The sequence below is a fragment of the Corythoichthys intestinalis genome, chromosome 3 (assembly GCF_030265065.1).
Source record: "Corythoichthys intestinalis isolate RoL2023-P3 chromosome 3, ASM3026506v1, whole genome shotgun sequence".
Lineage (NCBI taxonomy): Eukaryota > Metazoa > Chordata > Actinopteri > Syngnathiformes > Syngnathidae > Corythoichthys > Corythoichthys intestinalis.
The window spans coordinates 64,898,217-64,926,073 of record NC_080397.1 but is presented as its reverse complement, the minus strand read 5'-3'; the positions used below and the strand labels follow the sequence as shown (position 1 = coordinate 64,926,073).

At 42.8% G+C, this 27,857-nt stretch overlaps 3 protein-coding genes across 9 annotated transcripts in view; 1 reads left to right on the top strand and 2 right to left on the bottom strand.

Moving 5' to 3' along the window:
- The window catches only part of kremen1 (kringle containing transmembrane protein 1), a 34,250-nt gene extending 33,165 nt beyond the window's left edge, over window positions 1-1,085 (bottom strand). The window contains exon 1 of one of the 2 annotated variants that reach the window (XM_057830969.1): window positions 531-1,085. In XM_057830969.1, coding sequence (XP_057686952.1) covers window positions 531-615 — 85 coding nt within the window. In that variant the 5' untranslated portion in view covers window positions 616-1,085. The remainder of the gene's footprint in view (window positions 1-530) is intronic. The other variant, XM_057830968.1, reaches the window with a different exon arrangement.
- On the top strand, window positions 279-26,533 carry si:dkey-174n20.1 (uncharacterized protein LOC796174 homolog). 4 transcript variants are annotated; one of them, XM_057830971.1, is made up of 5 exons: window positions 9,284-9,630; window positions 9,787-10,029; window positions 10,881-11,183; window positions 12,467-12,736; window positions 18,492-26,533. In XM_057830971.1, the coding sequence occupies exons 1-4, from the start codon at window positions 9,510-9,512 to the stop codon at window positions 12,724-12,726; spliced, it is 927 nt and encodes a 308-aa protein (XP_057686954.1). In that variant the 5' UTR covers window positions 9,284-9,509; the 3' UTR covers window positions 12,727-12,736; window positions 18,492-26,533. The 4 variants fall into 4 exon arrangements, with proteins under 4 accessions (XP_057686955.1, XP_057686956.1, XP_057686954.1 ...); XM_057830972.1 differs by lacking the exon at window positions 9,284-9,630 and adding an exon at window positions 279-623 and having other exon boundaries at window positions 12,467-26,533; XM_057830973.1 differs by lacking the exon at window positions 9,284-9,630 and adding an exon at window positions 283-656 and having other exon boundaries at window positions 12,467-26,533.
- Window positions 12,720-27,857, bottom strand: part of LOC130912872 (calcium/calmodulin-dependent protein kinase type II subunit beta) — a 49,057-nt gene continuing 33,919 nt past the window's right edge. For 2 of the 3 annotated variants that reach the window (XM_057830965.1, XM_057830966.1), the window contains 3 exons: window positions 25,025-25,100; window positions 24,851-24,945; window positions 12,721-18,771 (listed from right to left, as the gene is read on the bottom strand). In XM_057830965.1, coding sequence (XP_057686948.1) covers window positions 18,539-18,771; window positions 24,851-24,945; window positions 25,025-25,100 — 404 coding nt within the window. In that variant the 3' untranslated portion in view covers window positions 12,721-18,538. Of the gene's footprint in view, window positions 18,772-24,850; window positions 24,946-25,024; window positions 25,101-27,857 lie in introns of all 3 variants that reach the window. The other variant, XM_057830967.1, reaches the window with a different exon arrangement.

Sequence of the window (27,857 nt, the reverse complement as noted above, 5' to 3'; positions counted from 1 at the left end):
ACAAGACCTGAAAACATTAGTATTTAGGATCAATCGCGCAACGTGATCGTAGCTCATGCTTCATAGAAGTGATGTTACAATTTGTCTTTCTGCTGGAATCCTATTTTAACTGATGCAGTCGACTATCTGACTGTATTTTTCCACTGTTTACTCCAAAATGTCGAATATTTCAAATGGACCGCAATCATTTCATCAGTAAAAAATATTTACATATCCACACAATGAACACGTTTGAATAAATAAGTACTGTACAGTATATTCCCGATTTGACATGACGTCTTGAAAAGAAGTCAACAGGACTCCAGACGTCGTTTCAAAAAATACGCACCAGAATGTAGACAAAAATCCCCCCCCCCCCCACTAATTGCCTGTTTTCTAGTCGTTCGTGGGGGGACTGAAGTGAAGTGTCGAGAGAAAGAAGCTTTTTACCCTACACCGGAGCAAAAAGCGGCAGCAGCCAGCAAAGTTCGGACAAATAAAACGATTTTTTTAAAAAAAAGAAGAAGAATACAAATCAATTGCGGACCTACCGGTGTCGAAGTGCTTGAGGGCGGTGGAGGACAGGAAGAAGAAGCCGGAAAGAAGAAGCGTGGAGGTGGCGGTGCACGGCTCCATGCTACCAGGTGAGCCGAAGTGAAGGAAGGGTTCGACTACAAGTAAGCTCCGCTCGCCTTCGCACTTTTTTTTTTTTCCAAGTCCGTGAGAAAACTAGACGAGATAGCAGCGCCGAGGGATCCGATTTCTAAGCCATGTGACAGGAAACCGAGCCAAACACTTTCAACCTGCACAGAAGAGGAGGTGGTGGAGGAGGAGGAGAAGGCGGAAGAAGGTTGGCGGCAGAGTGGAGTAGAAAAACCCATACAATGCGCTTGTTTAGACCAGTCTTTCTTTTCCAACCCACCGACAGTGCGCCCAGGGCGCATATTTGACATTCGCAACCAACGGGGGAAAAAATAGTCTATATTGAAACTTGCAGGGGCGGAGCCACCCTAAAAGACAGGTTTGCCTCCCCAGTCGGCAAAAAGCTCCGGTCAATTTGACTTTTACTGCCATCAGTGAAGTAGTGGCGTCAGTGAGGACCTTCTGTGAACTCCCACACCCGACCGACAACAATGACGCTGTATTGAGCGGCATTGCTCGGGCGATTTCTCCCTCGAAGCCCCCACCCCACCCCACCCCACCCGTGCACACTGCAAAAATGTGTTTTTGTTTGATTTTTTTCGCACACGTACAGTCACGTGAAAAAATGAGGACACCCCATGAAATAGTCAGTTCTTTATTTAGAAATATTCACATATGAAGGTCTGATCTTGTTTTTCTTCATCTCTGGAAAAGAAAATGATTTAATAGCAGGTACACAACAAAAATGACCATTGTTTTACTCATTCAACCAAATTTATCAACACCCAAATGCTGATTCTGAGGAAAAAGTGAGGACACCCAACCACCCAAGAGCTAGTGTTACCCCCTACCAGTCTTTGACATGGGTCTGAAGAAAGTTTGCCCCACTCCTCAATGCAGAATACTTTGAGCTGTGAGATGTTTCTTGCATGTACAGCCCGTTTCAAGTCACCCCACAGTATATGAATGGGATTAAGATCTGGACTTTGACTCGCTCATTCCAGGACTCTCCATTTCTACCCTCACAGCCAGTCCTTGGTGGATTTACTGGTATGTTTTGGCTCATTATCAGGTTTCTTGGTCTAGTTTTGCTTCAGCTTTCATTTTTTCACAGATGTTCCTCAAGCAGCCTCTGATACACGATAGAATTCATGGTGGATTCTATGATGGTGAGCTGTCCAGGTCCCGCTGTAGCAAAGCATGTCACTTCCACCTCCATGTGTACAGGTGTTATGAAGTTCTTTTCCTGGAATGCTGTGTTGTGTTTACGCCAAACATGTCCTCTGTTCTGGGGTCCAAAGAATTCCATTTTAGATTCATCTGTCCAAAGAACATTATTCCAGAAGTGTTTACATTCACTCTGGCTAACTTCAGTCTGGCCTTCATGTTCTTCTTGGAGAGCAAAGGTTTCCTACTTGTGAAGTCTCTCTCTAATTGTAGAGGCATGCACTTTCACGTCAACAGTAGCAAGAGCCTGTCGTAGTTCCCGTGATGACATTTTAGGGTTTTGGGAGACTCGTTTTAGCATCTTGCGGTCTGCTCTCGGGGTGAACTTGCTCGGACGGCCGGACCTGGGTATGTTGGCAGTTGTTTTGAATGTCCTCCACTTGAAGACTATTTTCCGGACAGTGGAATGGCTGATTTTATATTCTTTTGAAATCCTTTACCGGACTCATAAGCGTCTGCAATTTTCTTTCTGAAGGCTTCAGACAGCTCCTTTGATCTCACCATGGTCTCTTCACTCACTTCAACAGTCAGTCACTGTTGAAAGTATTCTGCCTTGAGGATTGGGGCAAATATTTCTTCAGTCCGATGTCAAAGACCGGTAGATGGCTACAAAAAGCGTCTCACTGAAGTTATTTCAGCCAAAGGGGGTAACACTAGCTATTAGGTGGTCGGCTGTCCTAACTTTTTCCGCAGTTACAATCTGCATTTTTGTTGATATATTTGGTTTAATGAGTAAAACAATGTTCATTTTTGTTATTCACCTGCTATTAAATCACTTTCTTTTCCAGAGATAAAGAAAAACAAGATCAGACATTGATATGTGAACATTTCTTAATAAAGAACTTCATATTTCATGGGGTGTCCTCATTTTTTCACATGACTGTAAATGCACAATAAACAAGTCATCTATGTATAAGGCCACAGAAAAAAGTTGTCATGAAAAACATATATTTACATTTTCAATAGTATAAATAAATAATGGCAAATAAAACAAACGTACACACTTAGGTTTCACACATTGAGGTTTCACTATTCACAAAATGCGTGGGCTCTAATGACAATGCAGGTTGCTACGGCAGATGCTTTGCAACAAATGGCAAATTCTTGTCCTTTGCGCGGAATACAGTTTGGCAGCCCCCTTCATTAGCCGGCCGGGGCTCCAAGCGACCGCCTCGCTAGACCCGCCTCGGGTTGTATTGTGTGTATCGCTGTAGCTGCTGCAATATTTCCATATATTTTATCTTCATTCATTCATTATACTAATGATAATAATTACATTTAAAAAACAAAAAAACAGATCAACAGTATATATAATGATGACAGTTGAAATCAGGGTTAGGGTTATTTTCTATGTACAGTGGGGCAAACATGTATTTAGTCAACCACCAATTGTGCAAGTTGTCCTACTTGAAAAGATTAGAGAGGCCTGTAATTGTCAACATGGGTAAACCTCAACCATGAGAGACAAAATGTGGAAAAAAAAAAAAAAAAACAGAAAATCACATTGTTTGATTTTTTTAAAGAATTTATCTCCCAATTAGAGTGGAAAATAAGTATTTGGTCACCTACAAACAAGCAAGATTCCTGGCTGTCAAAGAGGTCTAACTTCTTCTAACGAGGCTCCACTCGTTACCTGTATTAATGGCACCTGTTTTACCTCATTATCGGTTTAAAAGACACCTGTCCACAATTTCAGTCAGTCACACTCCAAACTCCACAATGGCCAAGACCAAAGAGCTGTCAAAGGACACCAGAGAAAAAAATTGTAGACCTGCACCAGGCTGCAATAGGTAAAACGCTAGGTGTAAAGAATTCAACTGTGGTAGCAAATTTTTAGAAAATGGAAGACATACAAGACCAAGAAAAAAAATGCCATTGTTAAAAAAAAAATTTAAAAAAATTAGACATTGTAAGCAATCACTCATAACTTGAGTATTGTTTTCACCATTTTTTTTTTACCTGTACTCTAATCCATTTTTGAATGACTACTTTGACTTTAGTCATATTATTTTGAAGTAACGCCTCTCTGACTTGAGTAGAATTTTTGGCTATTCTACTGACCCCTGACCGTGACCCTACTGTGTCTTTTCAGATTTTCAGGCAGGATGCACACCAAAGAACATGACTGAAATACATATCTTAAAAAGTTTGTAATAATACTTTTTTATGGATATTTCCATTAAAACTGACATTTTTGCCAAACGTATTGTAACGTAGTAAGGCTTCTTCTTCCATCTGGACGCAGAGGAGTGGAGACACCGTGTCAAATCCTGTAAGACACTGCCGTACTGTATACCTGATCAATGTGTCTGCACTTGTTTTAAGGGGTTGGGAGGCTTCTGGGCAAGATCACTCACACTAAAGGAATGTTTTCATTTTTCCTACTTATGATGGGGGAACCCTGGGCTGTGAGGCGATACAGGTGTGCTTCATCACCTCAGCGTCAGTGATGTGAAAGCCTTTAATTAGCCAGCACAGCCAGGAGCTACATAGTGTGTATAGCTAGCGAGCGCGACCACGTACGCCACCGTTTCGTGTGATCGGCTCCCAAAAGGGAATTTATGAGCGAGACTTAAAAGCCTGGGCCGTGACGGGTATCAAATACACAGGTGGAATGCTTGCTTCTTTGTTGGCTGCCCGCAGGAGAGGAAATGGGCGGGATGAAACTGAAGTGAGGCACCAGATAAGAACTACTGTAGATCATGTTTCCAGCGAGCAATCTATCATTTCGGAGAGGCGCGAGGCAATACTCACGCGTTGGTTTTCTCTTTCCGCGACATTTCATCAAGATCTGAACTCTGAACACTGAGAGTTCAATTCTTTCAACTTTATTGATGGACCATACATAGGCAGAGTTCGACTTTTGGGGCAGGCGGAGGATGTGTCACAATATGTTGAGGACCCCGAAACGCAGTGTCAGCAATAAAATTATCTTACAAGAATATTTATAATAATAAGTTGAAAATGAGCGTTTTTTTATGTTTCCCATCATTCTTGAGGGGAATTCCAAAATCAGGCTGATGAGGCTATACTTTTCGCCGAGATCATCATCCATTGAATATGGTACGCCCACCGGTGTCGTGCCAATGTAGTTACCCCAGTCTGGATGGAGCCACTGCACTGCACCGATTTGCTTCATTTCCGTGTTTTATTGATATCTACGAGGCTTTAAAACATGGCACGTCCATTAAAAAAATAATGATAATTGTCGTATACCGTTACATACGTACTGAACGTTAAAAAAGGCAATGTTTCACTGTTTTACTCATAGGATGACCTATAACTGTTCTTACTTTAATTCAAGTCCTGTATGGAGTTTCTCCAGTTTAGTAAACATCGATGTCCAAAATATGTAACTGATGTTCTTTTCTGGCTTCAATTAATTGTTCAAGTCGACAACCCTCATAACTAATGTGTGTGTGCACGTTCCCGCGGCCAGGGGACACAATTTTTGACGGGGGTAACTACATTGGCAATACACCGGTGGTGGCTCTGTTGTACAATTTGCGTCTTTAGTGGGGCAAATTGAAACTCCGCTAGCCATTTTGACGGTGGTCTCTAGCGTTTCATGGTCCACATGTTCAATCCTTGGTTCTTGCTCAGTAGTTGTTGTTGCTTTTGAAAGCTTAGGTTTGAAAAAAATGACGTATATCCATCTTGCCTATAGACCCTACCCACGCACCACGTGTTCGCTGTAGGGTTCCGCCCACTTGGCCGTCATTTTGACTCTGTATTTGCATTGGTTTCAATTGATGGCGCAATTTAAAATGCATTTCATGGAAGACCCGGTGCTTTCTGATGCCGCAAACTCACTGGATCTGTTGCATAAAAGGCGTTATGAGGAAAAGCTTCGTTCTATACAGTCGCCAGATCCATATTTGATGCCCAAATCGATGTTTTTCGACCCACCGTCTTCGCCCTGTCTGCCTGACATCTGCTACGCTGATATTTAAAATGATCTTGTCCACACAAAATCAGCCTATTCTCACGAAAAACTTCAAGAGCTTGGACGCTTACAAATACTTCGTTGCTGGTTGGGTGAAACAGGTCCTCGTTTGGCAGGAATCTATCTTGTGCTTGGAAAGGTGAGTTACGAAATTTTCAATTCGAATTCTTTTGTTATTGCTAACATCCACTGTCAAGTCTAATGTATTTCATGTCGTTTGTCAATGGAGTTAAGGCTTTTAATGTTTATATGGTTTAGCGATAGCACGCTGTCAATGGAGTTAAGGCTTTTAATGTTTATATGGTTTAGCGATAGCACGCACTACATACATACGTGTATGTTGTCGGCGATTAGCCTAGCAATGATCTTAATTGTGGTTATTTGTCAGCCCCATAGACGAGGCCAGTTTCCCTCACTTGGTACCAGCTAAATATTATTCAAAAAATAACGATGGTGGAAGAAAGGGAAGTCACAAACATCTTGAATTTGAAACTATGTCGTACTACGTCGTATGTTGTCGGCGATTAGCCTAGCAATGATCTTAATTGTGGTTGTCAGGCCAAAACCCTCTAAATATATATTAAATGCATCTTACCGGATATAAAATGACTACTACATAGTCTGTGGTGATTTTTTGGTGTCCAATTTTCACGTCGAATTGCAGCCGTCCATTTCGCTCTTCTATTTGGATCCCTCGGAATACGGTAAAATTTCACGTCTCTCCTTCCATCTTCTCTGTTAGTGCAACCAACAGCCACACACGCCTTCACCATTTTGTTTAATCGCCGTTAAGTAGCAGAAAAACGCCGTTAATAGGAGGAATGTATGTAGCCTCAATGGGGAAAAACGATGTGTTGCCGGCCAACATGGTGCGGGGGCGTGGTTTAGGGCTGTGTGTGACGTCACGTGGGTAGGGTCTATTCGGTCCGCGGGTGGTTTTGGCTAAGCAAAGCAAATGACCGTCTAAGGTGCTAGTCACATAATCTGTTTGAAAAATAATTTTGACCCATTATAAAAATATCTTTTTTTGTTGATTTCATTCATTTTTGTTTTTTGTTTTATTGCTTTACAACTTCTATAGACAACATTTTCCCGGGAAATTCTTAATTTTAAAATCATACTGTATAGGAAAGTCAATTACATGCAATGACACTTTTCGGCCACCGGGGGGGGGGGGGCTGGGACCCCCTGAAAATCCGCTTAAGGGACCATAGCTGGCTTCTTGACTCTTTTTTTGAGTCAGTGGTTCTCAAGTTTTGTTTTACGCCAACCATTTACCGCCTCCAAAAATATTTGGCTCCTCAAGTACCCTCATAATGAATAAAGTGTCCTTAAAAGCGCACGTGTTCTTGTACGACGTGTTGTCCAGTTCACAAAGGAGGTAATATACTGGACTGTCTCAGAAAATTAGAATACACAATATTCTAATTTTCTGAGACAGTCCTGTATATTGTTCTATGTAAAGGACGTCAGCCAAGGTCGGCCCCCCACATTTTTACCACGCCAAATCTGGTCCCCTTTGCAAAAAGTTTGGACACCCCTGCTTTAAATGGTGGATTAATGTACAGGACTGTCTCAGAAAATTAGAATATTGTGTATTCTAATTTTCTGAGACAGTCCAGTATAATCTCTCTATTTACTATTATATATAATATTATATTATTCATTCATTCATTCATTCATTCTATATATATATTATTATTATTTTATTATATACATAATATTATATATATATATATAATATAGTATTAGTATTATTATCAGGGGTGCACATAATTTTTTTGCCCAGGTTCTCAGAGGAGGACCTGGAGATGTGACTTGGTCCTCATTGAGCTTGAGAGCCGACCCGCCTGATGCGATAAAATTATGACAAGCTTTACTTAGAGCCAATTACCTTTAATTAATTATATAAACAATTAACGCTTGATTAACATCAACTGGCACAACAAAATTGCCATTACTTTGAGGTGAAATGTAAAGAAATAAACATAAAAGCACCAATTCAAAATAAAGGGCATTCATATGCGGCTCTCACATTAACTCCAAGCCTTTGTAAAAATGGGATGTCCTCCTCATACGAGCTCATTGAACGTGCATGTTTAGCTTTGTGAAATGCGAGCAAAAACACGTTTGTCAGCGCATGGCGCTGTTCTACAATAACTTTATTCCGCCACTTGTCCATAGGGCGAGTGGGGTCCTATCTGACATAGATAGTTTGCTTAATTGCCACATGCTGTTTTTTTCGTGCTTTTCAAAGTTTGGATGGCTAAAATTCTTTGACCCTACATAAAATGCGCTGCTCTTATTAGCGACATTGGGATTCTCACGGCAAATGTTGCACCACATTTCCGTGCGAGCATCATTTGCTTCTAGCCATGGTACCTCCTGCAGCCACTTTTCAGCAAAAGTCCTTTTTTTCGGTAGCTCCGTTGATGTCTCTGTCGTCTGTCTGTCTTTTGCCGGGGGTGGGGGATCACGGAAATAATTACTCAGTGGGGCCGAGAGAAAGTGATTTTCTCGTGTCCGCCGCAAATACAGTTGTCAGCCGTTGGTACGCAAAAGCGTATCGAAGCCCTTGAGGGCCAGCGCGTTTGTCTATGTCCGGTACACATGCGCGCATGCCGACCACTTATGTGCACCCCTGATTATTATATATATAATATAGAGTAATATCAAATAGGCGCTTTTTTGCTTCCATTTTTTTTTTTTTACAAACTCTTGATGTGCTTCTTATTGAATAATGGGTATTTTGGACAATTATTTTATTGTTTTGAATGTACTTAAAAATGAATGAAAGCGGTTGGCTGTGGAAGTTTTTTTTTTCTTCTACACAAACGTGCAGGTGTGGACACAATTATTTTTCTCCTACGTATTAGGGCAGAATCCTCGTTTTTAAAAAATAAATAAATAAATAAAAACAACCCTGCTAAGTGTGGACATGGCCTCAGTCTAATACCTGTATCGCAAGTAGCACACAGATACACCTGGAGTGCACTTCCTCCTCGTAGCCTTTAAATTGCGAACAGCATCATCTGCTGTTATGGAAGGTAACTGATCCAAGAGAAAGACTCCTCTCAACTGATGGCACTGTCACCTGACTTTTTGTGTCCCCGAGTTACAAGACGACGCACTTCGATCTGTGAGCAAATGCAAATCCGTCGTTATGCAATTGCAATCAGATCTGTAAGAGTGCACCCGTAGTACTTTTATTTTGAAGTTTTTTTTTTTTTTTTTTTTTAAAGTTCTGGCATGAGTCTACTGTCATACTGTTTGCAACCCCCCAACAAAACAACAAACAAACAAAAACGTTGTTATTTCCCTTTTGTTTGGTTTTACGTAAAATGTTTTTTTGAAGTTCAGTCCAAAATTTTGCACTAACGGGGCAACCCCAAAACAAACGAGTCACATTTGAACATTAAGTCTTACAAAATGAGCTTTTATTCATCTGACTGTTTTGCCGACAATGACGCGTCCGACGTCACCGGTCACGTGACAGTTGTCACACGGAAGTTGATTAGCGTGACACGAGCCCCGGAGCTTCCGTTTAGTTTGTTCATCTTGAAATGAAATCTATTTTTCAATCTGTCGGGAAAGTGCTTATTTTATACAGCAACTTGCCAGTTATCAAGTGACAACACACAGCGCCCGAGAAAAAGGAAAATGACCATTGTTGTGTTAGCAGACTAGCAGATGTGTTGAGCTTGGAGCTGTCCAAATGTACCTTTTTTCCACGGTAGTTGCCTCTTTGGCCGTCTTTTTTCTCTTGAAATGGATGAAAAAGAGCCGCTACTGCACCGACGTCAAACGACTGGATAGCAAAACGGTTCTTATTACAGGTAAATAGCTCCTAATGGACAACATCGGAGTGATGAGCATTAGCATTTGTGCGCGCTGCTACTCGCTTTATGTATTTGAGTACAATTTGAAAGTGTTCATTTTTTTGCTACAAATGTTTTTTTAACATGTAACAGAGAGAAATGCTCGATTTTCAGGCGGGAGTTGCGGCATCGGCAAAGAGACTGCCGTCGCCTTGGCGACAAGAGGCGCTCGCGTGGTGATCGCCTGCCGGGATGCCGACAAGGCTGCCAAAGCGGTGCGGGAGATCAAGTTCCGCAGTCGCAGCCTGGCGGTTGTCAGTATGGAGCTGGATCTGGCCAACCTCCGTTCGGTGCGTGACTTCTGCAAGACGTTCCTGCAGCAGGAGAAGAGGCTCGACATTTTGATCAACAATGCAGGTGCATGGCTTCGCTCCATTGTTGTTCAGGATAATGCGCTCCAGACTAGTAAGATTTGTTTTCTGATCTTTGCAAGAGAGAATATGCATCTTTGCTTTAGCCTTTAAAAGTCTGCGCTGAGTGGGTCATCACACACTAAATGTAACTGGTAGCGTCATCATAGCGTTTGCGATAGCTTTAGCGTGGCAAGCGTCATCTTCAACTTTCTAATAACTTTTTTTACGTGCAGTTTGCGGTGCCCAGGTGGGTTTAATGCATTCAAAGTAAGGTACTGTTTTCCTGCTGAGTGTGTATTATCATCGCCCTTGTAGACGCTACAATATGTGCTCGACTGTCCACATTCATTCCAAATGTTTGGAAACCTTTATTTATTGACGTTTTTCCCAAAAACATTTTACAGACAAAAACATTTTGAGTATTCGTCAACTAAAACCAAACGAAATTTTTCTGCATTTTTATCGACAAAAACTAGACCAAGACTAACACATTTTGAAATGATTAAAATGTGACTAAGAAGTGTTTGTCCATAAGACTAAGACAGAAAATAAAAGGGCTGTAGGGCAAAAAGAACACTGCCTCAAAGTCAAAACCAGTAGTAACAGGTATCGGTAGCCAATTGCTAATATCTTTCATTTGAAGAAAAAATATGTATGTTACTGTGCTGCGTCTGTTTTCACTGGTTGCAGTGCTACTTGATGTGTTCAAGATTAACGGCAGGTCCGTTTAATGTCAATTCAAAAATAAAATATATCTTTTCATATACAAATACATTCCTATACATATTGTTATTATGATTAGAGATTTTTTCACACACTGCCTTCATTTGGTAAATGTTTTTCTTTTTTCCCCAGCCATGCCAGGCGTCCTGGACTGGACAGACGACGGCTTCAGCATGTGCCTGGGCGTCAACCACCTGGGCCACTTCCTGCTGACTAACCTGCTGCTGGGCCGCCTGAAGGAGTGCGCCCCCAGCCGCGTGGTCACGCTCACCTGCTCCAGCTACAAGTACCAGAAGCTGGACTTCCGGGACCTCAACTACAACCTGCTGCCCTTCTTCACATACTGCCGTAGCAAGCTGGCCAATGTCTACTTCAGCCAAGAGCTTGGCCGCCTCATGCAAGGGAAGGGCGTCACGTCCTACGCCGTTCACCCCGGTGAGAACCCTAATGACTGATACGACAGTGTGCAAATGTATTTCATTTCTTTACTGCGAGGGCGTTGGTGACCATTCTGACGCAAAGTAAAGTGTGAGTGAATTTCAGTGAATTAAAGCAACACATTTCAACCTTCATCCTCTTTAACTTCGGGGATGAAACATGGACTTCCAAGTAGTTAAATGACAGACACCTGTGTCTGCATCACTTTCACTGGCACGAAGCAACTCGGAGGAGGCTGCCTGCCACACCAAAAAAAAAACACAAATGCGCTGCCTGCTTTTCAGCATACGTCACTCTCCCTCTATTGCTTATCGTATGATATTGTTTATCCACAATTAGATGGATGACCTCATCCCTATTCATCCTTCGCACAGCCACTGGAAACCGAAATGTAGTTCGGTCTGACTGAAGGCCATTAAGACGCTCGCGCAGGTCCGAAAGGGAAATGCGGTCCGCCGTTCGGTAAATCGCGACCGTTTGTGTCTAATGGCGTCGCCAAAATCACCAAAACCTGAAAGTCATTAAGTGTTGCTTTGAACCAACCCGTATGCCACGAACAGGATGTATTGAAAAAAAAAATGGCTTGAAAGGATGTATGGCAGCATTTTTAAGTCACAATTTTACCTTGAGTTGATGCTATAGATATCATACACGACTTTGTCTTTCTTTATGGCTGTCTCAAACAAACTTGAATTCGTCTCTCCCGCTTCACTTCTCTACATTCAAGCTCTCCAGTTATCCTTTGGAAGTGTGAAAAGAGCAAACTCTCCTTTGCATCAAAGATACATTATTCGGCGACAAAAGAGAGCGCTTTTCCTCCCATTTGTAGTCTGCACAAACGCTAAGTGATAGCCAAGCTGTAGCATTACATGGAGACTTGTCTAATAAGGGAGATGAGGCATGGGGGAGGGGTGTAATGCGCACAAATCACAGAAGAGGAGGTGGTACGGGAAATAGGCGGAGGTAGGTACCTACCGCCGAGCATTTCGGCAGTCAACAGACTCGTGACAGTTTCGCAAACATATGGTTTATAAAACCGCGCTGACAGTGTTTTAACAAGGGACTGACCATATAGCGTGATTAAAAGTTCATGAAAATGAAATTTACATGTGTGCCCCCCACCCCCTTATAAAAGTGTGACAATCACTCCGGTAAAGACCTCAAAAGGCTTGAGGCACATTTCATCTTCTGTCTCACCAAGATAAGAAAACAAATCTTACCACGCTAATGAACGCGAACGGCTGAGCCAAATGCTAAGCCATTCCGTATGATGTCCGCAGGCTTCGTGCAGAGCGACTGGACGTGCCACTACTCGTTCTTGTTCCGGACTGTGATGCGGGTCCTCATGTGGATGTTCTTTGTTCCGTGCGAGACCGGCGCGCAGACCGTGGTCTACTGCGCCGTTTCGGACGAGGCGGCTCATCGGGGAGGCGGTTACTTCGCGGACTGCCGGCCGGCCGCCCTGCGACCGTTTGCCCGCGACGCCGGAGCGGCCAAGAAGCTGTGGGAGGCCAGCGAGAGGCTGGTCAAGCTCGTGTGACGCTTTTTAGGTTTTGCTTTCATTTTCATCACTCTTAAGTTATTGTGAATGATTCACTTTATTCATTCGCCACCGCATTTCCTTCAAGGTTTTGGGATATTTTTGACATAATAGTCATTGTGATTTGTTTGTTTTTTTTCACCCTAAGTGTTAAAGATGAATGAATGAAAATACCAAAATAGTTACCAAGATAACCACAGTTTTCATTTATTAACCCAAAAAAAAGAAGACATGTTCCGTGTTAAAAATGAAAATAACTGCACATCATCGTACATGATACATACTACTGTACCTGGCACTCTGCAGTTGAATACTGCAAATGAATTGGCCTTTAAAAACTGCAGGTTTTTTAATTTTTTATTGACAACACCCAAAAGCACGAGCCATCCAAGCAAGAGCAGAAAAGTAGCAGAATACAACAAAAACAAGCCATCAAAGGACACCGGAGAAAAAGAAAATCCTCAAGGTGGCAATCCTCCATGAGGTGAGAAGGATGGGAAGCCTTTCATGATTTTGTGCTTTACTGGTGGTGATTGTCTAGTCTTGGTATAAATTGATTATTTTATATATACATCTGGAGACAAAAATAGCTACATATTTAAAAATTCTAAGTAAGCAGCTGGTACTGATAGTACAGCGTGGATGTGGGTAGAAAAGCCAAAACTTTTACTCTAGAGTAGTGTTACTTCAAAATAATATAACTCAAGGTAGTCATCCAAAAAATCGAACTCAAGTACAAGTATGCGGTGAAAAGGAGTAACTGCTTACAATGTCAGATTTTTTTTTCTCAACACAACATCATCTACAGTATATGAACTGTTAAGCTGTACAATAACCAATGACATGACCATATGAAGCCAAAAAAGTACAGAACATTATCTATTTAAGATGACTAAAATGAAAGATGTGTGCGTTAAATCCATGCTTTCGAGTCATGTTAACGGCAGTGTATTATGTCAAATAGTGTATTTTTTAGGATGCCGCGTGATTGAACAGGCTGGCGTGATCGTAGGGCTTCCGACTGTGAGTTTGGTCACGTGACTGCATTCTTATGTTGATTGGTACCATAGTGCTGCTGTGAGCAAAAAAGTCAAATATACAGTGCTGGCACCCCTGCCTGCAATTCTGTCAGATAATGCTCCATTTCTACCAGAAAATGATTGCAATTACAAATGCTTTATCTCCGGGCATTAGTGGTATAAGTGGAGGAGTATCTCGGGGTCCTGTTCACGAGTGAAGGTAGGAGGGAGCGGGAGATGGACAGACAGATCAGTAATGCAGATGCTGCACCGGTCGGTCCGTCGTGGTGAAGAAGGAGCTGAGCCGAAAGGCGGAGCTCTCGATTTACCAGTCGATCAACGTTCCTACTCTCACCTATGGTCACGAGCTGTGGGTCATGACCGATAGAACAAGATTCCGGATACGAGCGGCCGAAATTAGTTTTCTCCGCAGAGTATCGGGGTTCTCCCTTAGAGATATGGTGAGAAGCTCGGGCATCCGGGAGGGACTCGGCGTCGAGCCGTTACTCCTCCGCGTTGAGAGGAGCCAGCTGAGGTGGCTCGGGCATCTGGTTCAGATGACTCCTGGACGCCTCCCCGGAGAGGTGTTCCGGGCATGTCCCACCGGCGGGAGGCCCTGGGGACGACCCGGGACACGCTGTAGAGACTGTGTCTCTCGGCTGGCCTGGGAACACCTTGGGCTCCCGCCGGAGGAGCTGGTTGAAGCGGCTGGGGAGAGGGACGTTCGGGCTTCCCAGTTAAAGCCGCTTCCCCCCACGACCTGACCTCAGCGCAAGCGGAAGATGATAGTATGGTATGGCCTTCAAAGAAAAGAGCAAGGTCCCCAAAGTCAAACATGGCGGAGGTTCCCTGATGTTTTGGGGTTGCTTTGCTACCTCTGGCACTGGACTGCTTGACTGTGTGCATGGCATTATGAAGTCTGGAGACTACCAACATTTTGCAGCATGATACAGGGCCCAGTAGGGAAAAGCTGGGTCTCCCTCAGAGGTCATGGGTCTTCCAGCAGGACAATGACACTTCAAAAAGCACTAGAAAATGGTTTGAGAAAAAGCACTGGCCAGCAATGAGTCCAGACCTGAATCCCATAGAACACCTGTTGAGAGTTCTGAAAATGGCACCCTTCAAATCTCAGAGACCTGGAGCAGTGGGCCAAAGAAGAATGGTCTAAAATTCCAGCAGAGCATTGTAGGACACTCATTGATGGATACCGGAAGCAGTTCTTTTGTCTAAAGCAGTGGTCTCAAACCGGTCCTCAAAGGGCCGCAGGGGGTACTGGATTTCATTCCAACCAAACGAGACAAATACCTTTTCACCAATCTGGTTTCTTACAAGTGTAATCAGTTGATTGCAATCAGGTGCTGCTTATGTTAGTAGAAACCTCATTGGTTGAACTGTTTGTGCAGGATCTGTTGGAACAAAAACCAGGACCCACTGCGGCCCTTTGTGGAGTCGGTTTGAGACCGCTGGTCTAAAGGTTATGCCACCGTGTATTAGGCTTAGGGTGCCAATACTTTTGTTCAGCCCATTTTTGGAGTTTTGTGTAAAATGATAATGATTTCATTTTTTCCCATTCTCTTTTGTGTTTTTTCATTGCAAGCAAAATAAATGAAGATATCACTACCAAAGCATTCGTCATTGCATTTTCTGGGAGAAATTGAGCATTATCTGACTGAATTGCAGGGATGCCAATACTCTTGGCCAGCTGTGTATAAAGAGGAAAAATGTTAAGACTCGTGTAGCCCAAAGTAGTGGCGTCACAAATCTACTCAAAAGTATGCCGTGGTGAAGTACATTTTTCCCAAGTCAATGTAACGGGTTACTGCCCGCCTCTGTCAGAAGCCCATGACAAAATATGACCAATTGAATATTTTCCTCACGATGGAAAATCCTATTCAGGGATTAGATCCCAAACACAGCCAATGTGAATCTTTTATAGTCTAAACAACACACCCAGGAAAGAACAATGCGCAGCCAAGTACTGTACAGTAGTGTTGAAAACATTAGTGGTCCAATGTGATTAACCAGATGAATTCAGGTTTTCAGTATATATTTTTACTGTTACATGGCAAACAAGTTACCGGTAGGTGCAGTAGCTTCACTAAATGTGACCCCGCCCCAAACACACATTCTTAGTCTTGGTTCTGAAGGAGATTGTACCTTTTTCTCAAACTGTTTGCATTATTCCAACACACTCGGTTTAATAAAAAAAGACATTCAACCATAGTTGAATATTATTAAGAATTAGAATAAGTTATAATACACAGAAGCACTCCTCACAAAGCAGCCCTCCACCGAGAAGCAAAGGAAAAGACGCCGTCGTCATCTCTTCGGTGGGGCCAAGACACCCCGACCTACCAAAGCGACACCTGAGAACAACAAGAACTAAGTTTGATAGCTTGACCGCCCAAACCAGCAAAAGAAGAATTATCTTAAAACAACGCCCTTCGCCTGGCCCACCCCACCGCGGCCTTCAAAAGACAACGTTTAGTTAACGACCGTTGCTTCTCAGGGACATTCCGATGCGCTCGTTGTTTTGCTGACCCTGGATCCAGAATTGCCTCTCCGTCGCCTGTTTGCCTTGCTGTGTGATCGCTGTTGACCTGAATAAATTGTCAACTTGTTTTCGGTGAGCCTTCTTTAAACCTCTCAAAATGGAGTCAGTACAAGGGGTTAAGACTAAGGTGAACGCGCGGAGTTTTGCCTTTTAGCCGGGGTGTCGGGGTTCCGCCGGCCCGGGTCGCTGGAGCTGCGCCAGCGCGGGTTAGGCTGGCGTGATTCCGGCAGTCTGGCTAAAAGGTCAGATTCCTTCAGTTCCAAACCAACAAAATGAATGTCATGGAGTGGCCAGCCCGATCCCCGAACCAAAATCCAATCGAGAATCCCCCCCCAAAAAAAAAAGCTGTTTCTGGAGCAAAACTATGAAATGCAAAGGAATCGTTAGCTTGGCAAGTTAGATTGACTCCATGCCACACAGATGTCATCAAAAGATGTTCATACAACGAAATATTAGTTGAGTGAGTCAGAGAATTGTTAAATCCTACAAACAAAAAAGTTTGTATAGTCAAGGGCAGACACTGAACGCAGCCCTTTCTACTCATTTCCCAATTGCAGAGCCTTAAGAGTGTGTCTATCATGAATAATGGATAGAATCTACTGCAACCGACTTGTTTGCTGAAACAATGTACTGAAAACCTGGATTCATCTGGTGAGTCACATTGGACTGCTATTATTTCCAACACTACTGCTTGTTTTTTTCTGTACACCTGTGCCTACGTTCCAGCTCCGAAAGGGAAAGATGATGTGGGATCTTTCAGGCTTAGGCAACATGTGCCACATCCACATTGACCTTCTTATTGTATATTTTTATTTTCTTCTCTGTCATCAGAACATTTGACAGTATTTACCTCTAACAGTGATTCGAATGGCGCAATCTCATCATGTACATGAATAAAAATATTCTATTCTAGCTGAATCTATTGGCTTTGGCACAACAACTGATTGGGTTGACGGCAATAAAATGGACATTTACATGCAAAAAATAGATTTGTGGAAAAACATGCTTACCACAGTCACAAGAGGACCTCATCTTCATGGCCAAGGTGAATAGAGAAAACAAGGTCACATGACCACAGATGGGCTCCATGTCTGACATTATCCCATGACTCACATGACCCCCACCAAGGCATAACTGTTATCAGAAAGTGACATCCTGATTTCAAGAGGCCATTTTAATTCTGCTCTAAAACGATCCTGGTCTAAAATTCACACTATAATTACAGAAGAAGGGCAATTGTATCGTGTCCCAATCACTTCATTGTTTTTGTCAACAATGACAATATGGAAAATATTTTATCGACGAACCTTTTTTTCATGACGACGGTGAGTCTTGGGTGACTGCAACATGGAGAGACGATGAGACGAAAATGCAACATAGTTTCTGCCATGTGGTCACAATGCCTGCCTGCCATTGGCATATTGTTAGTCATCCAGCATCGTAGCATTGTTTACTGCGCCCCCCCCACCAACACACACACACACTCAACGGTGTCCTTCTAGCTAGGCTTCGCTCCAGGCTTGCGTGTTTTGAAACAGGGTAAGATTTGTGTTATCCGGCCAGACGGAATATGCAATGTAGCTTTAGCCTTTAAAGGTTCGTGCTGACTGATCATCACACACTAAACGTAACTCCTGGCGTTAACGTAGCGTATACGTTAGCATTAGCTTCAGCATGGCGAACGTCCTCATCATTTCCAGTCCATGGTGTCCAGTTTGGGTATAATTGATTGAAAATAATGCGAGTGCGCATTATTATCACCAAGTTGGCATTGTCCTTGTGGACGCTACACTATGTTCTCGTCTGTCAATGATCATTCAAAATTATTATTTTTTTGACTATAATATTTGAATTTTGAAAACATTTTGAGTAGCGTCATTTTCGGACTACAAGCCGCTACTTTTACCCCTTCATCTTGAATCCTGCGGTCCATAGTCCAGTACCGCTTATTTGTTCATTTATTTGGGTTAATAGGTGACACTTTATTTGACAGCGCTGTCAGGGACCATCATAATTATTAAATGACTAAAACAGGACTAATACGTATTGTCTTCCAAAAGAATATGACAAAAATGAAAAGGGCTGCCATAAACAATACTGGTTAGTTGGTTAAGCATAATGAAGGTTTTTTTTCTCATCGAGCAACTATCAAGTTGAGACAAGTCAACAATCATTTTGTCACACTTGTTTAGGATCATCGGAGCCTTGGTGGGGGTCAGAGCAAAGTTCTCGAATGAGACTACTGCAGCGGCGCCGCCGGAGCCCCGGAGCAGTGGAAGTGTATGTTCTGCCACTTGGCGTCTCTGCGGTGCCACACTCTGGTCTCTTCGGACTGACTGGACTGCGGTCGACCCTGTCCGTCCACAAACTGCGTGAGGCGGATGTACGCGATGCAGGCGGCGTCCTCGCCGATGAGGTGCACGTGAGGGTTTAAGATGGTGGTGTGGATGGGCTTGCTGTTTTTAGCCAGCACTGGATAAATGGACAGCGCACTTATCAACCGTCAGCATCACTTGTTCGCAACATTGAAATCATTCATACGCTGCTGGCCAAAAGTATTGGCACCCCTCTCACTCTGTCAGATAATGCTCAATTTCTCCCAGAAAATGACTGCAATTACAAATGCTTTGGTAGTAATGTCTTGCAATGAAAAAAACATAAAAGAGAATGAAAAAAAAAAAAATCATGATCATTTTACGCAAAACTCCAAAAATGGGCCGGACAAAAGTATTGGCCCCCTTTGAAAAATCATGTGATGCTTCTCTAATTTGTGTCATTAACAGCACCCGTTACTTACCTGTGACACTTAACAGGTAGAGGCAATAACTAAATCACACTTGCAGCCAGTACAAATGGATTCAAGTTGACTCAACCTCTGTCCTGTGTCCTTGAGCATGCAGAAACTAAAGAAGACCAAAGAACTGTCTGAGGACTTGAGAATCAAAATTATGAGGACGCATGGGCAATCTCAAGGCTACAATTCCATCTCCAAAGACCTGAATGTTCCTGTTTCTACTGGGCGCAGTGCCGGCCGCTGTGGCTAACCTCCCCAGATGCGGACAGAAAGGGAAAAAAATGCCAAGAGATTTCAACGAAAGATTGCGCGGACGGTGGATAAACAACCTCAATTAACATCCAAACAAGTTCGAGCTGCCCTGCAGTCTGAGGGTACAACAGTGTCAGCCCGTATTATCCGTCGGTGTCTTCATAAAAAGAGACTCTATTGTAGGATACCCAGGAAGACCCCACTTCTGATCCAGAGACATAAAAAAGTTTGCCAAAACTTACCTGAGAAAGCCAAAAATGTTCTCCGGTCAGATGAGACAAAAGTAGAGCTTTTTGGGAAATGGCATCAACATAGAGTTTACAGGGGAAAAAAACGAGGCCTTCAAAGAAAAGATCACTGTCCCCACAGTCAAACATGGCAGAGGTTCCCCGATGTTTTGGGGTTGCTTTGCTGCCTCTGGCACTGGACTGCTTGACCGTGTGCATGGCATTATGAAGTCTACCAACAAATTTTGCAGCATAATGTAGGGCCCAGTGTGAGAAATCTGGGTCTGCCTCAGAGGTCATGGGTCTTCCAGCAGGACAATGACCCAAAACACTAGAAAGTGGTTTGAGAGAAAGCACTGGAGGCTTCTAAAGTGGCCAGACCCGAATCCCATAGAACACCTGTCAGAGACCTGGAGCAGTGGGCCAAAGAAGAATGGTCTAATATTCCAGCAGATCATTGTATGAAACTCACTGATGGATACCGGAAGTTTGCAGTTATTTTGTCTAAAGGTTGTGCTACCAAGTATAAGGCGAAGGGTGCCAATACTTTTGTCCGGCCCATTTTTGGAGTTTTGTGTAAATTGATCAATTGTTTTCATTCTCTTTTGTGTTTTTTTTTTTCATTGCAAGCAAAATAAATGAAGATATTACTACCAAAGCATTTGTAATTGCAATCATTTCCTGGGAGAAATTAAGCACTATCTGAAGGAATTGCAGGGGTGCCAATACTTTTGGCCAGCACTTAACAAGAAGCTCAGGAAGTGTATTGCTGCCACACACGCACAAAAAAAAAAAAAAGAAAAAAGTCCTGTCTGACGTTTCGTGATAACCATCATGTAAAAATGTGAAAATAATGAGAAAAAATGGTGATAATCATTATGTGAAAATGAGGAAACTGTCATGTAAAAATATGAAAACTATCATGTCAAAACTTGAAATCATGTCAAAATGTGAAATGCATGCACATTAAATTCCGTCCATTCTTATTCGAACATCATCTACTGTGCTTAATAAATGTAAAGTCTCTATCCAGGAATGAAATGAAACAAACTGTTCAAATAGTTAGCTATTCTGCAGTTTCCTCTTTCAATGTTTTAAACGCATCTATTTTCACATTTGTAATTGATAGTTATCACCTTTTTACATGATAATTAGCATGTTTTTAGTTTGCTAGGCTAATGATCAAATTTCTACATCCATGAAAATGATCACTTTTTTCATGATAACTACCACATTTTTATATCATGTAAAAAAGTGATAACTATCATGTGAAAATGTGATATTGGATTTTTTTTCGAGTGGCAGTAATACGCTTCTGTATGAAACAAATGAAAGTCTAACTAACGGAGTGACTGTCTAACAAACAGGACAACTAACCATTTGAACTAACAAATTACTGTATTTTAACAAATGAAAGCACAGGCTTGCTGTCTAACTATTGAATTCATGAGCCAACTAAGTGATTGACTGTCTAACAAACTGACTCATAGAACTAACCAACCAAGTGACAAACAGACTGACAATCTAACACATGAACATTTTGTTTTTATTAGAGATGTGACCGAAAATTTGGCGCCTTGCATTTTGGGTTTTCGGTTAAAAGGGCGAAAAATGTGAAGAACCTCGGTCCTCTTGTGATGACCTCATCAAAACACGGCGAGCTAACACTACTGGCTCACAGCCAACATGCCGGCGGTTTGAACGTTTTTTGCTGTATCAAAGAAATATGTATGGCGGAAAACACTCAGGTGACTTGAAGTTCCGCTCTGAGACCCCCAATTTGGCCAACTTTCAAAATTGGACGATATGCATGTGTGATACATCATTGGAAAGCTTAAAATCTCAATTTTCTGGGGGAAAAATTTTTTTGAACAGGATGGCATTTAAACAAAAAAATATATACAGTGGGGCAAATAAGTATTTAGTCAAGTTCTCCTACTTGAAAAGATTACAGAGGCCTGGAATTGTCAACATGGGTAAACCTCAACCATGAGAGACGGAATGGGGAAACAAACAGAAAATCACATTGTTTGATTTTTAAAGAATTTATTTCCAAATTAGAGTGGAAAATGAGTATTTGGTCACCTACAAACAAGCAAGATTTCTGGCTGTTAAAAAGGTCTAACTTCTTTTAACAAGGTCTAACGAGGCTCCACTCGTTACCTGTATTAATGGCACCTGTTTTAACTCATTATCGGTATAAAAGACACCTGTCCACAAACTCAGTCAGTCACACTCCAAACTCCACTATGGCCAAGACCAAAGAGCTGTCGAAGGACACCAGAGACAAAATTGTAGACCTGCACCAGGCTGGGAAGACAATCTGCAATAGGTAAAACGCTTGGTGTAAAGAAATCAACTGTGGGAGCAATTATTAGAAAATGGAAGACATACAAGACCACTGATAATCTCCCTCGATCTGGGGCTCCATGCAAGATCTCACCCCGTGGCGTCAAAATGATAACAAGAACGGTGAGTAAAAATCCCAGAACCACACGCGGGGACCTAGTGAATGACCTACAGAGAGGTGGGACCACTGTAACAACGGCTACTAGCAGTAACACAATGCGCCGCCAGGGACTCAAATCCTGCACTGCCAGACGTGCCCCCCTGCTGAAGAAAGTACACGTCCAGGCCAGTCTGCGGTTCGCTAGAGAGCATTTGGATGATCCAGAAGAGGACTGGGAGAATGTGTTATAGTCAGATGAAACCAAAATAGAACTTTTTGGTAGAAACACAGGTTCTCGTGTTTGGAGGAGAAAGAATACTGACTTGCATCCGAAGAACACCATACCCACTGTGAAGCATGGGGGTGGAAACATTATGCTTTGGGGCGGTTTTTCTGCAAAGGAACCAGGACGACTGATCTGTGTAAAGGAAAGAATGAATGAACCCATCTATCGAGAGATTTTGTGTGAAAACCTTCTTCCATCAGCAAGGGCTTTGAAGATGAGACGTGGCTGGGTCTTTCAGCATGACAATGATCCCAAACACACAGCCAGGGCAACAAAGGAGTGGCTTCGTAAGAAGCATTTCAAGGTCCTGGAGTGGCCTAGCCAGTCTCCAGATCTCAACCCCATAGACAATCTGTGGAGGGAGTTGAAAGTCCGTGTTGCCCAACGACAGCCCCAAAACATCACTGCTCTAGAGGATATCTGCATGGAGGAATGGGCCAAAATACCAGCAACAGTGTGTGAAAAGCTTGTGAAGAGTTACAGAAAACGTTTGGCCTCCGTTATTGCCAACAAAGGGTACGTAACAAAGTATTGAGATGAACTTTTGGTACTGACCAAATACTTATTTTCCACCATGATTTGCAAATAAATTCTTTAAAGATCAAACAATGAGATTTTCAGTTTTTTTTTTTCACATTCTGTCTCTCATGGTTGAGGTTTACCCATGTTGACAATTACAGGCCTCTTTAATATTTTCAAGTGGAAGAACTTGCACAATTAATGGTTGACTAAATACTTATTTGCCCCACTGTATATTTTTAAACAGCAAAACCCTAACCGGAAGTGAGAGCATCATTAAAGACGCCATGATTTTTACGAGATATTGTCGCGTACTTACCTCTTTTCCATCCAAAAACTCCATGTAGCATGTCTCACCGAGTGTCAAGACACAGCTGTGAATGGCCACAGCCGAATTTTGGGGGGATTTTATGGGTGAAACACGGTAATATAACAAGGGTTGCGATGCAGAAATCACAGACATCAAGGAACGGTTGAGATTTTTTTGTGTGTACCCTTTTAAACATTTTTTTTCCCCTTCAATTTTCTTTGTTTGGATCGATTATTTATCCTCTCAAATAACGGGGAACATTTCGAATAATAAATATAAGTACTTACCTTCCTTTCTATGGCTGGGTTGAAACAAAAGTGGTTGCGCGCCTTCAGGTTTTCCAGGGTAAAACGGACAAATTAAAAATAGTTCGTATTCGTAGGCTTAGTGCCATGAATCTGCTACAGCAGCATATAGACATATTGTTCTATCAAGCACAACAGTTCTTTTGGCTTCAAATACAGCAGTTTATTTTAAAGAGGGGTGCAAGAGCAGAAACGGCTTTTTCTCCTTGTTTCGTGTTTTCCGCCATATACATTATTAAATGAAGGAAAATAAACTTGCTTCATCGCTGCTACACGCTTGTTCTAAAGTTGCTTTCCCTTGACATCACACCGTGTACAGTGCATTTGAGCCCGTGCAGGCGTGAGTAGTTTGGAGATTAATCAAGCGAAGGGTATACAAATAAAGTCGTATTTAAATGCCTACGTATGGTTTAGTACGATAGTTTTACAGCACGACTGCTTCCTCTTTTTGTCACTTTTTTTTCGCGACTTCCCCTCTGCCAGTCATCCGGCCGGGAGGGACTTCACTCGGACCGCTCGCCCGGTGTTGTGCCGAAAAATAGCCACCCCGCGTGAAATGTCCCCCCTGATGGTAACGCTTATTTATAACGCTTTATTGAGCGTTTATTTGATTGATTGATTGATTGATTGATTGATTTTATTATTGAGCACCCACACGTCACTCGTACAGCTTTTTCTTACCAATCGATGGACATGGAAATAATTTTTTGTACCGTGAATATATGTTGTTGTTTTTTTTTTTTTTACTCTGCTTGAACCAATAAATGTCATACCTGTGGGATTGTCATTGAGATATGGTCGTGAAAACCTGTAGACTAATACATTTCTGTTCAAAGACGGTTATGTGGCCCAGCCGCCCAGTCCACGATGTATTTTTCGGCACAACATCGGCTCTCGGTCGATTCCGCTTATTGCACAAGAAAATGCCCAATCTTATTTTCAGGAGCAGGAGAGATTGTAAAGAATTTACTGGTTTCGGCGAAAACGGACTAGCTTTTCTTTGCGGTTGTTGTTGACAACTACAGTTCCGCACAAACGTACGTCGAGATCTCATTTAGCTTATGCAATTGGTGGGGTGGGACCCCTTTTTCCAGTGTCCCAAACTTGCTGTGAGTTGCAATTTCTGATGGGGTGACAAATGTAACAGTACATCTAGAACGCACCCTCCCATGGGTTTTGGAATCGGCACCTTTCAAACGAAATTTCTCTAGCCTCTGGGGCCATAGGACCAATGCCGAGGCAAAGGGCATTCGTCGGAAAATAATAAATGAATGAATTATACGCACGTGTATTTTTCGGCCGAGTGTTTCCAATTTTCGGTTTCGGGGGGCCAAGAATTTTGCTTTCGGTACATCCCTAGTTTTGATACTTTATTTATTGATAAGAAACGCTGTTGACAAAAGACTTACGGTTGTCAAAGTAGAACCTGTGGAAGTCCATCCCTTCCACCAGGTTGCCGAGTGCCTCGGGTTCAAAAGAAGTCAAGCTCGGGTCGCAAATTTTGCTGCGGATGGAAGGGAAAAAGAAAATCCCTTTCGATGACGCCGGAAAAATGGACGAGCGACGGGACCGAGATGACTCACGCGTAAGCCTCAAAGTCTCCGTTGTTGATGGCCTCGATGAGCTGCTCGGTGATCTTGATGATTTCCTGTTTGCGGGCTGCGGAGGGAGATGAGAATTAAGTTGGGTTTTTTTCAATTGTTGTATTATGAGGGTGAAAGTGAGTGTCGTGGCTCCATTACACTAATCTGGTACTATTTTAAACAATAGTGGCTCATGAAACATTGACATTGTTAAAAACACATAGCTCCAACTTGTACAATAAAATGCATTTGCTGCCGCGTCTAGGCACGTTAAGTCGTTCGTACCGCCAGATTCCTGACGGGTCAGGGATTCCATGGCAAGTTTTGTGACGTTGAAAATGTAGTTTATCTGAATTGGGCTTTAATGCTTCACTGTGGCTAATGCTTCTAAGACAAGATGCAGGTGCTTTTTGTTGGGTTAGAACAGTGGAATGGCAGTTCATTTCATACAGAAACTGCCTGATGTCAATTCGTAAGTAAACCGTGTCAAGCTACCGCAGCTTCACGTTTCAAAATATTATTGACACGATTACGGAATGCTAGCCTCGCAAGCGAGACTGCATCCTGTCCGATTCTTTCTGTAGTACCGTCTTGCTGACCTCTAGTGCCTAACCGCTTGGCGGCCATCCGACGACGGGGAGAAAGTGGCGGGAGCCGCAAACGTGAGCGGGAAGCGACTATCTGCTCCAATCTGATGTTCCGTCTCTTAAGTTTTGTTGGCAATACACTTTATGTCCTCATGAAAAGAAAAGCAAAGAACATCGCTAAATGGACGCCCATTTTCGCGAGAGTGACGAGAAGAGCCGTGGTCCGATCGGCCGGTGTTTATTTTTGAAGGTCCCTCCCATGAAAAAGCTCTCAATAGCGTACCGCACGGAAGTGGGTCAGTATAGACACGCCGTCGCATACAATCCATGTTATATCTGCTCGTTTTCTCCGGTAATCTTTCAAAAGAGAACATGCCAAGTAAACGCCGCTGCTATGGAACTTGTAGAAAGGACTCTCGACATATGAAGGATGTTTTCTTCATACGTTTCCTGAAGCCAAAAACTCGGAAGAAAAAATGTGAAGAATGGATCAACTTGCGCGGACGTCCAAAAGACCAGTTTTAACGCCAGCAAGGTGAAGCCATTCACATTTCATATGCAGTAAACATTCTGTTGGAGTGCTGCTCCTGTCTAACAATAAATGACCTGAAATTTTTTTTAAATGGTATCGGACTGCCACTGTTGGTACCTGTTGTAAAAAAAACAACTTTTTCCAAGGGGGAAGTGTCAATAAATTATAGAATTAAGGTTTGTTATTAATGGAAAAAAATAAAAAATGTCAGTTAGCTGTCACAAAGTAGCATTTGCTATTGCTACACAAATATAGCAATGTAAATTGGCCCCAAGAACGGTGAGATACGGAAGACAACCAGAAGATATGATATATTAGAAAGGAAGGCTGGTCACATGGTGGTAAAGGATAGATTGTTGAAACAAGAGAATGTGTTGTCAGTCGCGTAAGGCAATGTGTGCAAGAAAAAGGTGTCGATAAAAAAGCTTTTTCGTCTTTTTCAGCCCTTGACACTGAAGCCATCTCTTTAACTGAACATTTGTATGTTCTTCCACATCTTTACCCGTGAATTTGGCACAAGGGACATCATTTTCGGACAGAATTGGTTGGTTTAGCTCAGTAAACATCTCGTTCGTACACTTTTTTCATGCATTTACTATTAGGGACAAATGGGAGGTTCACCCGCCTCGCCACGATTGCTAACGTCATGAATATTAATGAGCAGAGGTGACGTGTTGCTTGCGGTACGCCACTGGATCTAGTCCAGGTTGATATGTGGAGCGTAATCCTATATTGACTGTATGTCTGAAGTTGAATTTCTTTGTAAAAGATACATTTTGTGGACGGACGAACAACATAACTGTCGTGGACTCCATGCTTTTTCTGTTGTGTTACCATGTCTACTTGGCTACCTCTAGTGGCGACTAAAAGCACCGCACGTTGGTTTGAAGAAGGCCTTCGAGGTGTTCACACGCGACACACATCCTCTGCACCGTTGGGAACATTTGATAACCCAAAATGTAAGTTTGTTCATGTTAACATTGGGTTTCATGCCATTTTGTCATCATGATTCTGTTACTTTTCACAGCAGTCATTTCTGTTAAGCAAGGCAACACGTTTTAGGTGCCGAGTCCATTCGATTGGCTCGTCACCGAGCTAGCTTAGCGTTATTTACTTGAATACACCCTTACTTTGCAGAACCGTTTATTTGGGGATTATGAAGAGACGTGTGTGTTTTCTTAACGGAATGCTGTTAGTTTTCAAAATGTAAGCTCATTCCCATAGTGAGCATACTGCATGATTTCCAAAGAGAAAACAGGAAGGGGATGCACTGGTGGTGAGGCGTCAAAACTAAAACGGGCAGCTTGCTCGTCATCCTGACGACCATCAAACACACATGCGTGCGTGCGTGCGCTCATGTCACTAAATACTCCACAGGGGGTCAGGCCCAAGCAACTAAGCGATGCATGAAGGAGACTTGACCCGCCATGTGCCAAAACCTCAAGACGTACTTACTCTGGGAAGTGGAGGAGGGACCGGAAGGGGAGGAGTGAGAGGGAGGCGGGCCCGGGGAGGCGGCTCGCGCGCTCGGAACCGGAGTTGGGGCTGGAGCTGCGCCGGGTTCGGGGACAGGCGCCGGGGGCGGCTGCGCCCGGCGTACGCTGCTCACCAGGTCTGTGAGCCGTGACACTGGGCAAGATGCCGCCATATTGGATGTACATATACAATTGGACTACTGTCAAAATAAGTACTGCAAAAGTTGATCGAAATCTTC

What these genes read in the sequence shown, in the direction of transcription:
- si:dkey-174n20.1 (XM_057830971.1), top strand. Translation starts at nt 9,510, where the DNA reads ATGTACCTTTTTTCCACGGTAGTTGCCTCTTTGGCCGTCTTTTTTCTC. An exon ending in CAAAACGGTTCTTATTACAG is followed by an intron (nt 9,631 to 9,786) that starts GTAAATAGCTCC and finishes CTCGATTTTCAG; the next exon opens with GCGGGAGTTGCGGCATCGGC. An exon ending in CATTTTGATCAACAATGCAG is followed by an intron (nt 10,030 to 10,880) that starts GTGCATGGCTTC and finishes TTTTTTCCCCAG; the next exon opens with CCATGCCAGGCGTCCTGGAC.